The 13,603-nt window shown below is 30.4% G+C and overlaps 2 protein-coding genes across 5 annotated transcripts in view; both read right to left on the reverse strand.

Annotated features, from left to right (window-relative positions):
* The window catches only part of LOC125857196 (MLP-like protein 34), a 384,557-nt gene that overhangs the window by 328,414 nt on the left and 42,540 nt on the right, over positions 1-13,603 (reverse strand). The window lies entirely within an intron of this gene.
* On the reverse strand, positions 8,479-11,520 carry LOC125857232 (MLP-like protein 43). The gene is made up of 2 exons (XM_049536927.1): positions 11,191-11,520; positions 8,479-8,905 (listed from the first exon to the last, which is right to left on the reverse strand). Exons 1-2 carry the CDS (start codon positions 11,375-11,377, stop codon positions 8,649-8,651), a joined length of 444 nt encoding a protein of 147 aa, XP_049392884.1. The 5' UTR covers positions 11,378-11,520; the 3' UTR covers positions 8,479-8,648.

Raw genomic sequence — 13,603 nt, forward strand, 5'->3', positions numbered from 1 at the left:
CAATTCCTCACTAAAGCTTCAGTTTAGTCTTGATTACTCTCATCTGTAGGTTGAGGTTTTGGAGGTTGGAGAGATTCCGATTAAAGTCCGGGACGTAATGAGATCCTGGAATATGATTAGGAATGGTTCAGTTAAAAGTCCGGAAATTGGTAATATTGTGATAGACCTTCTAGCTCCATTATTTTAATTTAATTGCTGATGCATCTGCCGGGCTTATGGGGGTCCGTGCAGGTGGTTTCTTTTATTGTGCACGAGCGTACCCGTCGGGTTTATGGGAGCCCGGCGGAGTTAGTTAGATTACTTGTCTTTGTTGCCTGTACGCTCGTGTACATACCCCCCATTTACTACTCTTTGCACTTGATGTGACCCTTTATTTGCATTTCAGTTCACTTTTGCTTATCTTGCTCAGTCGGCCGATGATGCCTACTGGGTACCTGTTGTTTTGGTACTTATGCTACGCTCTGCATCTATTTTGTGATGCAAGTCCGAGCACTAGTAGCCAGCGTTGATCGAGCTTGGAGTAGACTTATCTGGAGACGGGGGTGAGCACAAGGCGTTTTGTACTATTTCAGTCTCCATCTGTATAATAGACTTGTCTTCTTCCTTTCGAGACAGTCCAGTCTCTGTTGTCCACTTTTGAGACTTGTACTCATTTTGTAGTAGCTCTGTACTAGTGACTTCCAGGTTCTGGGAGGGATCTTTATTTGTATATATGTTTTGGTTTGCATCCGCCTGTTTATATTGTTATTTGCCTACTCTTGTTTAAGTTCTACCCTCAGACCCATTACTTGTTGTTCCGGGTTACGGGTTGGCTTACCTGCTGGCGGGTTATAGTAGGTGCCATCATGACTTGATAAATCGGGTCGTGACACAATTAGTTGGAGAAATCATTTTCAACTTTTTTTAATGGAAGTAGATGTTGATGAAATACTTTTTATTTTTAGGATTATGATAGATCAAGAAAGTATTTGATAATAGTGAAAAGGCAGACATTATTAACTATTGATGATGCACAAGCCCAACAATGACGATTCTCAAATTCTAGCTCTTTAATTTTTTCTTGGAGTATTTTTCTTTTGTCTCCTATATGGTGTTTGGAGTTTACATTAGAGCCCTGATTAAATTCGTATCATGCACTACAATGTTCATTTGGGGGTGACGCTCCCAACATGATTTTCTCCATACATAGAGTTAGGGGTATACATGGCCGGGTTGATTTGGGTTTTTCAAATATCAAACCAAACCATTTGTGTCGGATTTTTAAATTTATAAACCAAACCAAACCAATAAAATTTGGGTTTTTCAACCTCGGGTTTTTTCGAATTTTTTCGGGTTGTTTCGGGTTTTTCCGGTAAAATATTCATACAAACATATAATTTACTTGTACTTCAAATATTTCTTTAGTCCTACCAAAATACATCTATCTAAGATGTTTCATAAAAATATAATACAATATGATATGATTAATGACACTAAAATATCCAACGAAAATAATAATAATGAAATCGCATAAAACAAATATTGCAAATTAACAAGTCATAATGAAAATGATCATAATTTAAAAGTACTAAATCATGCTAAAATTAAGTTTAATAAGTATTAGTTACATGACTAAATATTAAAGGAAATTAAAATTAGATTATGTATTTTAATTGTCTAAACCAATGTAAAACTAAAGAACAAATATTCAATATTATTGTCATTCTTAGTGTTGAATTGATTTTCTTTTTGCATTAGTATTAATTTGATTTTGATTTAAGCTTTATTATAATTACCAACATCTGTGGACTATAATCTTTATTGGCCCATTCATAATTCTAAGTTTCAAAATTGAAATAATATATTAAAAGATAAAAACTATGAAAAAATATAAGAAGTATTTAAAAATTATATCAAAGTAAATACTTTTATGTATAAAATAAAATTTTAAAATTATATATTTAATGTTGGGTTGGTTTGATCTCGGGTTGGTTTTTTTTAGTTAAAACCAAACCAACCCAAATATAGTCGGGTTTTTTTTCCGGGTTGACTCGGTTTGCGGTTTGGTTCGGTTTTCGGTTTGGTTTTGTACACCCCTACATAGAGTTTGAATTCGAGGCGTTTTGTTAAGGTTGGAGCAGTCTCACCATCGCACCACAATCCATGTTGGTACTTGGTGTTTGATAAATTATTAGAGAAATAATTAGTACTATTTATTTTATGGTGGCACCTAAGAATGTCAAATTGAGCCCAAATATAGGTAATTCGACCAACTCGTTCAAAATTTTATGAGTTGGGATCAAGATGACTGGATTCAATCTCAATTCATTCAAGCCTTAACCCATTTTAAACGAATCTTCAATTGAGTCCACTTTTATCTCCAATTTCAACTCGTTTTAAGACTATTTATTTGTATTGATGTAATGTATGTTCCTATATTGAAGCATGAAATACTATCTATTTTATATCTTCTAGGATTTATCTATCCATTAGTAACTTTCTTTTTATTTTCTCGAGTTGAATTGAAATTGTGGTTATAAAACTTAAATAACAATATATTAAACTTATTGAGATTAAGCGAGTCAAATTGAGTGGCTTAAGACCCAACCTGTATTTTAGTCCATTTGAGCCCGAAATAAACTTGGACGGGTTATGATCCAACTCAATTTCTATTTAAATCCATTTTGTCATCTTCAATTTTAACTCAACACACCCATTTGACCCCCCTAATCGCAACTTGCATATTGGGTAGGTGCGGTTTACCTCTTTCGTACGGAAGATACCCTAAAAACAACGGCTAGGAAAGCTGAATTTGGAAAAAAAACTTCAGGAAATTGAAGACTTAACAACAAAATTATTGCTCCAAAAAGAATATTTTCAACATGTATTCAAGTTCGGAAATCAAGGATGTGTTCGAAATGGATGATATTTTTTAAAAAATATTTTTTATTTTTTACATTTGATTGATCAAAATGTTTTAGAAACACCTTAATATCAAAATTACAACAAATCCAAAAAAAGGAAACTTACATAAATCCTATTAGTAAAGGAGTCAATTACTCAGATATATTCTAGTTCGCAATATTACGTATCTTATCAAATTTTGATGCCTTCAGATACGTCAAGATATATGTATCTCAGATACATGAGGTCAACTTTAGGTGTAATTTGTTCTAGATACATTGTATTCAAATGGATTCACATGTATCTGGGATACATAACGAATCTCGCTCGCCTCCCTCCAATCTAGCTCACCATTCCCGGATACATACATATACATGTATCTAGTTTGTATCTAGTGTGATTTGCATGTATCTAGGATACATATGAATCACGTTTGCCTCCCTCTTCAATCTTGCTCGCCTCTCTCCCTACTTTTGTGTATCTCCTAGCAAAAATACATGTATCTAAGAGTAAGATACATAAGTAACTCTTTATTAGTGGTAAGATACATAATATTTTGGAAGTATAGGTAATAATATATATGATAGTGAAGTATGTCTAATTATTTAGTTGACTAACTCTTATTCTTTACAAGAATTAAAAATTATATAAATCTCATAGTGTTAAAAGTTAATTACATTCTATTCTTATTTTTTTTCCAAATTACGAAAGTCCTTTAAAATTTTAGGATCTCGGATACATTAGAAAACCTGCGGATACATAGCTCACGAATCGCGAATGATACATTATTTAATGGGAGGGATGTATCCGAGATGGGATATGGATATATCTGAGAGGGGAGGGATACGTACAAAAAGGGATAGAGATGTGTACGAGAGGGGATATAGATGTATCCGAGAGGAGAGGGATGTATCCGAGCGGGGATATAAATGTATCCTAGAGGAGATAGGGATGTATCCGAGAGGGGAGGGATGTATTCAAGAGGGGATAAAGATGTATCCAAGAGGAGAGAGATGTATCTGAAATGGGATAAGAATGTATCCGAAAAGGGATTTTTGTAATTTTTAAAAATGGTATGAGATTTTAAAGAATGCACCGGGAATAATGAAAAAATATGGGCCTAGTGTTTCTGAAAATGAGTCTTGCTTTCTGGGTTGGGCTCAGCCCAAGTATTATTATTAATTCATCTGCTTAGCCCACTTGACTCTACTATAGTATTACAACAAGCTTGTAAGATTAATTGGGATCCTCTATTTGTGATGTCATTTTATCCAGAGTCGATGAAATCTTTAGTGGTAATTGTATAGAGTGTTGATTATAAATTCACATATACATGTGTATTATTGCCGCTACATATATAATTTCTGTAAAATCTTTTATTTGTTATATTGGATGTAAAATATCGATCAATATTGACTTCATCTGGATCCAATGTAAACATATGTAAATATTCATGAAATAGCAATACAAATAGTAGATATGAACTGGAGGTGAAAAATGAGCAGACTGAATAAAATTTGAACAGGTCAAAACATATCATAACCTACGAGCAATCTATCACTTACTTTAATCCCAAAAATATCACTCAAGGTTTTTCTTAGTTGGTTATTCACATTATCATTGTTAGGGTTCATTTTAGATATCTAATTTAGGTAAAGGAAGAAGAGAAAACTATAGATGAGAAAAATCAATGTCCTTTCCATATACTAGAAAAATAAAGAATTTTGACAAAAAATAGTAAATCGATAAACGATAAAAAAAGTGAAGAGTTTGAGGTATTGAAACCATGTAAAGATTCAAGCAATACTTAAGTGTAATGATAATTATCTCTTGGAGAAAAATATTTAAAGAAAAACTAGATCATTTGAGACAATTTTGGCATTTTTCACTGAGATATACTAAACTTTTTACTTAAATTATGACAGATTGTGCCAAAATGGTATGCCCTTTGGCAACACCCTTTAATTTTTCAAATATTTAAGTCCACCCAAATTAGATAACTACAAGATCACCATTAAATGATGAGATAAGTGATTAAGTGAAGCCTACAGAGCCATTGAATTAGAAAAGTACAAGGTAGTTAAAAGTCAAAACAACATAAACCAACTTATTTTGGACCAACCGACCAACCAAATAAGGACTCTATTAAAGTCATCCAAATAGCCATTGATCTACAAGCTGGCAAGACAATATTGTCCAATCACTTTGAGGGTTCTTTTGGTACAAAAATTAATAACGTAGGGATTAGTAACCTAATGATTAGTAATGCAGAAATTAGTAGTGCAAAGTTTATTTTTATCAAGTGTTTGGTTCATTGTTTTCCACCTTATCTTGTGTTTGGATTAAAACTCTATAAAAAACTTCTTTTCAATTATACCCTTGAATTATTATGTAATTGGGTCAAGATAGATAATTGCCGGACAATATTACTTTTTTATGGCCTTCTAACTAGCTATAAGAAGAACAATTTTGTTATGTTTGCTATTTTTTCACTTGAATTATTTGAGGATAAATAATTGTCATCTTAAAAAATTGACCACTCACAAAATGTCAATTTTCAATTTAAAAAAGATAAACCATGTACTTTTAAAATCGAAAAGACGGTGAACAATGGTAAAATTGAATAAACCATCTACATTTACACATAAAAATTGCAAGTTGTAATTTTAATATGTATGTAATTTTTTAAATTGTTCAAAATATAAATAATTAAAAAATCACACACACACACACATATATATTTGTCTTTTTAATTAGTAAATGTTAAACAACTCACATTTCAAATTTGTATTGATTTGTATTGGATTTATTTAGCAACAAACAACTCTCTCTAAATAATTTGTAAGCTAATTTATTTAAATAATTTTTTTTCAAGAAACTACATTAATAAATTATTTATATGCCGCACAAATCTTTTTTAATACATTAACAATTTTTTGAATAATTAAAAGTCATTATAATTTTAAAAAATAATTATTCTAAACCGTATGGTATTTGATAACGTTTTGAAGGGAAAATGTGTATTTTTTAGACCACCATACGTTGTTTTTCAAATGTTAATTTATTTTTTCTAAAAGGATTTTAAGAAAAATGCAATCTAAAAATTTAATCAAATATTAATTGTTGCTCAAAATACTTTTAAAATTTATTAGTGAACCAAAATTCCTTTTTTTTTTGACAAACAAATTTGTGTTTTAATTGTGCCTAGCAAATGATAATCAGTGATATTTTGTGCTTTCATTTTAGAATTTCTTCTATTGAGATGGTTAGTGAAATGTGCTCATGTGAATAGTGTTAATTGTTCCTAGCAAAAGTTTTGTTTTTATTTAGGGTTAAGGACAAAGGCGCCATGCGCCTTACAAGGCGCAGACAGACTTGCGCCTTATAAGGCGAAGTGCATAAGGCCCCGCGCCTTGTTTATTTAATTTTAACACTATCAAACTTATCGATTAAATATTGCCTTTTTGGTACCAAATTTAATTGTGTTGCCCTTTTAATATTTTTTGTCAATTTTTTTGTCCTTTTAGTTTCGAACCCTAATAAATTGAGCGGTTTGAAATAAAGTCATTGAGCAACACTTGGTCAAGGAATTTGGTTGTAGGGAGTATTCAATCACGTGATTTTGTTTTTGTGATGACGAGGAAACATATGGTACACATTCTCCATAAGTATAGCATAGTTGACAAGTATAAATGAATTATTTAATTTTTATATTGACAAATACAAAATTTGGAGATAGGGGCGAAGATAGGTAGGATATGTGTGTTGAACCACATTCGACTTCTTTACGTATTTATTTCGTATTTTGAACTTTTTCAGTGAAAATTCCAACTCTGTAACTGAATTTATTAGTTATATATGTATTAGTTATTTCACTTTTCATTCTACATAAAATAATACATGAATTCCCTAATAACTTATACATGTATTACTTATGCGGATTTCTGAATTGTCAATCATCTGATATATTAATTTTATAGATAAAAAAATTATTTTTCATCTAGCTACCAAACATCGTATAAATTATACATAAATTAATACATGAATAACTTCAATTTTACCCAGCTACCAAACGACCTCTAAAAGATTTATCTGGCCTAATTATTGTTATAAGATACATAAATTTACCAATGAGTCTTTGGTTTAAAGTTTGATGTGTTGGTGTATCAAACTGAGACTACCTCTTGTTATAAGTATGTCATTCACATAAACCAACACTATAATCAAAATCTTTATAGCGCAGTTGATTGACTACTTGAACCATCCTCCGGTTAGATCTTGTATGAAAAATTATAAATATTTTATCAAAAATCGAGCACTTAGAAATTCGTCCAAGTGTTCGAGAAATGAGGTAACGTCATGTCAGGCCCATCACATTTTAGATGACTTTTTTTTACGAGAAAACACCTTAGGGCTTCTTCCAAACATCACTACAAGATAAATAGTTGTCATTTTTAGGTACGGGTTTGGTCAAACTCAATAACTTTTATTCAAATAATATATTTATATTAAAGAAATATATATATATATATATATATATATATATATAATAAAATTAGAACCTGATTGTTAATCCTTGAAATCGTCTTTTATAAAAATTAAAAATTTATAAAGTTAAATTATGACTTCTACTCAGAATATAAGATTAGAGTTTTTAGTTATTGGGAAAAGGTTATCGCAAGGTTATGAGAAGATGAGAGTAATGGAAAAAGGGTGGTGATGATGATTTTTAATTTATTTTTTTTTAAAAAAATCTTTGCTTTTTGCTTTTTCAATGCATAATTAAGGATGTGATGATAAATCTTTTTTTTGATAATATTTTATTTTAATTAAGGGGGGAATAAATTCACTCCAAATTAATAAGAATAAGGTTAATAGGTAGCTATGAATTATACACTTTATTTTGTATTATGCTAGGTATAATTAATATATGGAAATTTATACATTTAATTAGCATGATAAAAGGTATAATGTCCTTAAAAAATCCACATTCTTTATATTTGTAAGATATTTTGGTAAATAAATACTTGTTTTTAGAAAATTATGCGATGCTTATTATTTTTAATACACGAAATTAAATACAGTAAGAAGTATAATTTCAGTATAGCTAATGTAAGCATTGCTAATATCAGCATAGCTAGTATACTATATTCAACATTATTCTTATACATTTCATTAAACGTGTGTTTGACCTAACTACATTCGATAATGACTTTAAAATCCGAATTTGATGAGTTTAATATTTATATTTTATTTATTATTAAATCTGTTATATTTTTATAATTAAAAGTTAAAATTTTATAAATTCAATAATTTTTATACAAATATTCATATTTTTCATCGTAAATATTAAATTTAATTGAACCCGGAACTTATATTAGCCGCCACTGAATATAGTCATATATCTTTAATGCATGTCACATCAAAAACTTATGTTTTCAAAGATTACAAATTTGAGAAACAACTCCAACGGATCTTAACTAATTACGATTTTTTTTTATTTATTATTACAAACTGGAATGAGTACTACACACATTAATACATTCATATAGGTAAATTTAAAACTTGAAAACAGTCCACAATATCTTGACCTAATTAAAAATTAGAAATACTTCCATACAATACAATATTATTTATTTTACATGCTTAAGACAAGCCAACATTTTTAAGATTCATCACACAAAGAAAATTAACAGATATCACGATCGGAATTGATGCATCGAGGTAGAGATTTTCGAACTTCGATGACCCTTTAAAATGATTCTTTAAATCTTGTGGAGGTGATCCTCTAAATCTCTTGTAATATCGATCATAAGACTCAAGAGAGTGATGGGTTCTGGTGTGTCTTCAGTTTTCTTTTCATACGCAAATGTCCATGTGGCCCAATTGTCTTCAAAGGATGCACTTATAGTGAAGGAATTGTACAATTCCAACGTATCTCCCTCTAACACCTTCCAAGTAATTGATTTCTTCTCATCATCAACGGCTTCAATCAGTTGCTTAGTAACCTTAACTTTTCCATCTGTAATCATTTTTAAAAAAGTTACGAAAAAAGAAAGATGTTAATCCTATCTCAATTATCTAATTCATACTAAAGTATATTTCTTTCGTCTCAATTTATGTGATACTGTTTGGCTGAATTAGAAACTTATGGAAAAAAGATGGAAGAAAGATTTTAAAACTTGTGATGTAAAATAACATTAAGCTACTAAAGTTTATCATCAATAACCATAAATTATAGGCCAAAGTCATCTGCGGCCCCTTAAAATTGTTCGCATAATTCACTTAGACACCTCAACTAAGAGTTGTACCTATTGAACACTTCTATCATTCAAAACATGGACCTATTGAATACTTTTTGGTGACATGGCATCATGAGTGTAATACACATCCAAAAAGGCGAGTGAAGCCAAATATTTTTTTACGAACGAATCAAAATTAGACATGTCAACATTAGAAAAATCATAATTTCTATATTAAAAAAAAATTAAATCTACTTCTGCATTCTTTTTTTTTTTCTCAATCCAACATACTTATTTGCCTTGCCACCATCCTCGACACACCCATCTACTCCTGCATTCCTTCTTTTTTTCTAGCATAATCCCGTCATCATCATTATCGTTGTTGTTTTCTTTATCAGAAAAGCATTAATTAAAGAAATAAAAATCAAATCGACTCAAAAATAATTCCGGCAAAACTCCATTTTTTCCGACAAGACTAATATGAATCTGAAATTATTTTCTTTGAAATTGCTACAGAATTCAATTTCTAAAGAACCCACAACAGTGAAGAAGAAAAAATATCAACAAATCTTGATTGTTATTCGAAAAAAAGAATGAGATTGAGAAAAATGACAACTAGAATACTGAATTAGAATAAAGGAGAGGACGTAGGTGTACGGTTATCGGAGTATGCGGTTTTAGCCGGAGGCCGCTGTGTGTTTTCCGGCAAAGATGTAAATGAGGAAGAATGGAAGTCGGGGGTGGGCATTTTGGCGAAGAAGAAAAGGCAGAGAAGAGTTTTTCTTTTTCTTTTTTTGGCCGAAAACAAAATTTTATTGAATTTTATTTTTTAATATATATTTTAGTTATTATTATGGGCCCAACGCCACATGTCCTTTTCTGATTAGTTACTATGCCACGTCATCGCGAGTGTATGACACACAATTTCTATTTTTAGTTGATTGTCAAAAAATGTTTAATTGGTATTTTTTTTACTAATAAAAGTGTTCAATAGGTACAACTCTTAGTTAAGGTGTCTAAGTGAATTATACGAACAACTTTAAGTGGCTACAGATGACTTTGGCCTAAATTATATAACCAATAGCATGTTTGGTCAATTTCTTAAAATTTGCTTATTGTGAACACTGTTTTTTTTTTTTTTGTCAACAATAATTTCAACGATAAATTACATGACTAAGAGCATGTTTGGCCCTGCAAATTTTCAAAAATTGCGTATTTTGAAAAGTGTTGTTTGTCAGAATTGTTTAAAAAAATACACTTTTGAAGAAAGTAACGGTCTGTGTATGGTTAATAAATTTTAAAAATATTTTTGTCAATATTGGAGCAGTATTTTGTGCTTGACCAATATTTCAGAAATATTTTTGTAGAAAAGCTAATATTTCTAGCTTTCGAAAAATAACTTCTGATATTACTCAAAATTAGTTTTTCCTTAAAAGTTTGGTCAAACACCTCAGCAACAACATACTTAGTGTAAAATCACAAATAAGATATGGAGAGGGTGGTATATACACAAACCCTATCTATCTTGTGAAGATATAGAGGTTGTTTATGATAAATCACTCTTAGCTCAAGTAAAATATTTCAAAGCTTGAAAAAAAATACAACAATAAAGAAGTCATGTAAAAATTATTGGGAAAAAGAACAATAACAACAACAAAAATCATGGTAACTTAAGCAAAGAAAACCATATGTAATAATAAAAATTGAAGAATAAAATAATTTTACTAATATGAAAAGAAGGGGCATGTAAAATGTTCCAAACTATAATCATGCCCTTCCCACAGGAAAATGAACAACACTTTAAGTCACATATTAATTTTCTACCCTAATTCTCAATTTTTTAAAATAAGTAATTTTTGAGAAAAATAAGAAGCATTTTTTATTTTCTAAAAGCTTGGCCAAACAGATTATAAAACTTGGCAACGGGGTATAATGTAGACATTATATCGTAATACAAGTAATTAGTGACGACCTCTACGGTGTTCCATGACTATTCTTCAACTGAAAAAAGTTATTAAAAAAAACCCTTAAATAATCCACAAAATTTTTGTGTTATGAGTCTTACCATGGGTATATTTCCAGCCAATTACTGAACCAGCTTTTAGATCTTCACCTTCATGAATATCAAAATGATGGACTTTATCTGAACTTATGTTGGATACATGATGAGAACTAGTTTGATAAAGGTCATGAAACAAGTGCCCTCCACACTTAACCTCCATTGAAGCAACCAACTTGCCATTCAAACCCATATTTTTTCTTTCGTATAGCAATGGATTTTAAGAAAGAATGTTTGGTGATGAGAAAATATTGAGAATTTGTAGCTTTATATAGACATTAATAGCTCTAGGGTGCTACTAAATAAACATGGACCACTATACATACCATGTTTTTGGTATGAATTAGAGCTGTCAATATGGGCTAGCCCACCCCATTCGGGCTAACCCATACAGGCTTTGACATTTTACGGGTCAGGCCAGGCTAGCCCATTTTTGGTGTGGGCCAGAAAACGGTCGGCCCAACCCACAAGTACGTGGGCTACAGGCTTGCCGGGCCAGCACCCTTTTTTAAAAGTTATATATTTTTTCATAATTATTAAATTAAATTATAAATTATAATTTAAAAATATTATCATAAATATCGACAAAACAATATTACATGGTGTTAATGTTACTACTTGTTAATCAAATCCACAAATAAAATTATCTTTATAATATTTATTAAGTTTTTTTCAAGTAAAAGTATAAATATCTAAATAGAAATATTAACCTAACTGTTTTACAATGATCACAATAAAACATAAAAAATATGACAATATTCCAATCATAAAAATGTAAAAAATAAACTCCTTAAAAAATCATGAAACTTATGGCGTATCTAACACTTCATGAAACCTACGGCGTATCTAACAACTTCATGATCATCTTCATCAAGCATATCTGAATCAACTTGTGGGAAGGTTATCTTAACATCTTCATTTTCATATGCAATTTATATGAGGTTTCAATTAGTTAAATATTAAAAAATAATTAAATTGAGAATTATAATATTTAAATGTACACAAAAATATATTACCAGTTTGAGAAAAACCATGTAACCAGTTTCGAGTAGCAACAAGTGTTTGGACATTTTTATGGTGGATGCAACTACTATACTTAGTGATTTCCTAAAAAACTTTAAATAGATTTTGAGTTTGGATCTCTTTAATTTTAAATTTTAATATTATATTATATTTTTTAATTAATTTGTATTAGCCCACGGGCTGGCCCTACCTATATTTCTCAAGCCCCACAAATCAGCAGGCTTATTCAGACCGGGCTAAAAAGCCCTTTTTTTAAATGGGCTCCAAAATTTTTAGCCCAACCCTATTAAATCCCGGGTTAGGCCAGGCCGGCCCAACAGGCCTAGCCCATATTGACGACTCTAGTATGAATGAAGGATTACTTAGGTTAGGTCATTTCGAGTATAATTAGGATATTTCCTTTGTTCCTATTTACAAGTCGTTCTTACTAAACATAGATGTCCTCTAATACTTTCACTGTTTCTTTTATTTGTCATCCTTACCATAAATAGTTGGTCCATAATACTTGTCAGTTCATAAAATCAATGCATAAATTACAATATTCTTCCTATTATACCCTTAATAGTTTATTAGTCTTGAAATACATAATTGATCAACCTAGGAAAATTAATAAGTAATAATTGTTCATTGTAATTACTTCTTACATTGATTAATTACTCTCATCTCTATAAAATCTGATTTTGAAAAAGAATTCTTAACAAACAAATTAAAAATAAAGATGGAGAAAAAAAAAGCAAAATAATCTTGAAAGTTGAAGCTTCAACAAATTTTATCAAGGAAGATGACACTTCAAAAGGTTTAAAGGATGTAAAAATAGAAGACTCAACCAAAATATGTGAAGGTCAATTTGAGAAAAACCAAGATCCAAATAAAAGAGTTCTTGTCTAATTTCAATATAAATAACATCAGATTCAGCAGGAATATTTATATTTATTTGAAATAATGGAATTTGAATATTTTATGTTGTTGTCATGTTTGTTTTAAGAATTTATAAAAAAATATTTTTACACTATGAGAAACTGTAACGACCCGAACTGTAGTTATTTAGGAAAAGAAAAATGTCAGGAGAACTGGGCCCTTCATCCCGCCAGAGCGGGACAAATGCCGCTAGGGCGGCGATGCCCCAGCGAGACAAAGCCAGAAATACCCGAAATCCCAACATTATCAACGCCTGAACTTCTAGCATTGCCAAAACTTGAGATGTCTGTCATTTCTAAACCTGAATTACCAACTTTGCTTAAGTCAGAAATCCCTCAAGTGCCTAAAAAGCATTGAGCGGGGGGGGGGGGNGCTAGAATCATTTGCAGCTTCCCTTTTCAAAAGAAATATATATATATATATATATATATTAGTTTTATGAAACTATATATTCAAACATTTATATTATTTACAATTT

The sequence above is a fragment of the Solanum stenotomum genome, chromosome 2 (assembly GCF_019186545.1).
Source record: "Solanum stenotomum isolate F172 chromosome 2, ASM1918654v1, whole genome shotgun sequence".
NCBI lineage: Eukaryota > Viridiplantae > Streptophyta > Magnoliopsida > Solanales > Solanaceae > Solanum > Solanum stenotomum.

What these genes read in the sequence shown, in the direction of transcription:
- LOC125857232 (XM_049536927.1), bottom strand. Translation starts at nt 11,377, where the DNA reads ATGGGTTTGAATGGCAAGTTGGTTGCTTCAATGGAGGTTAAGTGTGGA. An exon ending in TGGCTGGAAATATACCCATG is followed by an intron (nt 8,906 to 11,190) that starts GTAAGACTCATA and finishes AAATGATTACAG; the next exon opens with ATGGAAAAGTTAAGGTTACT.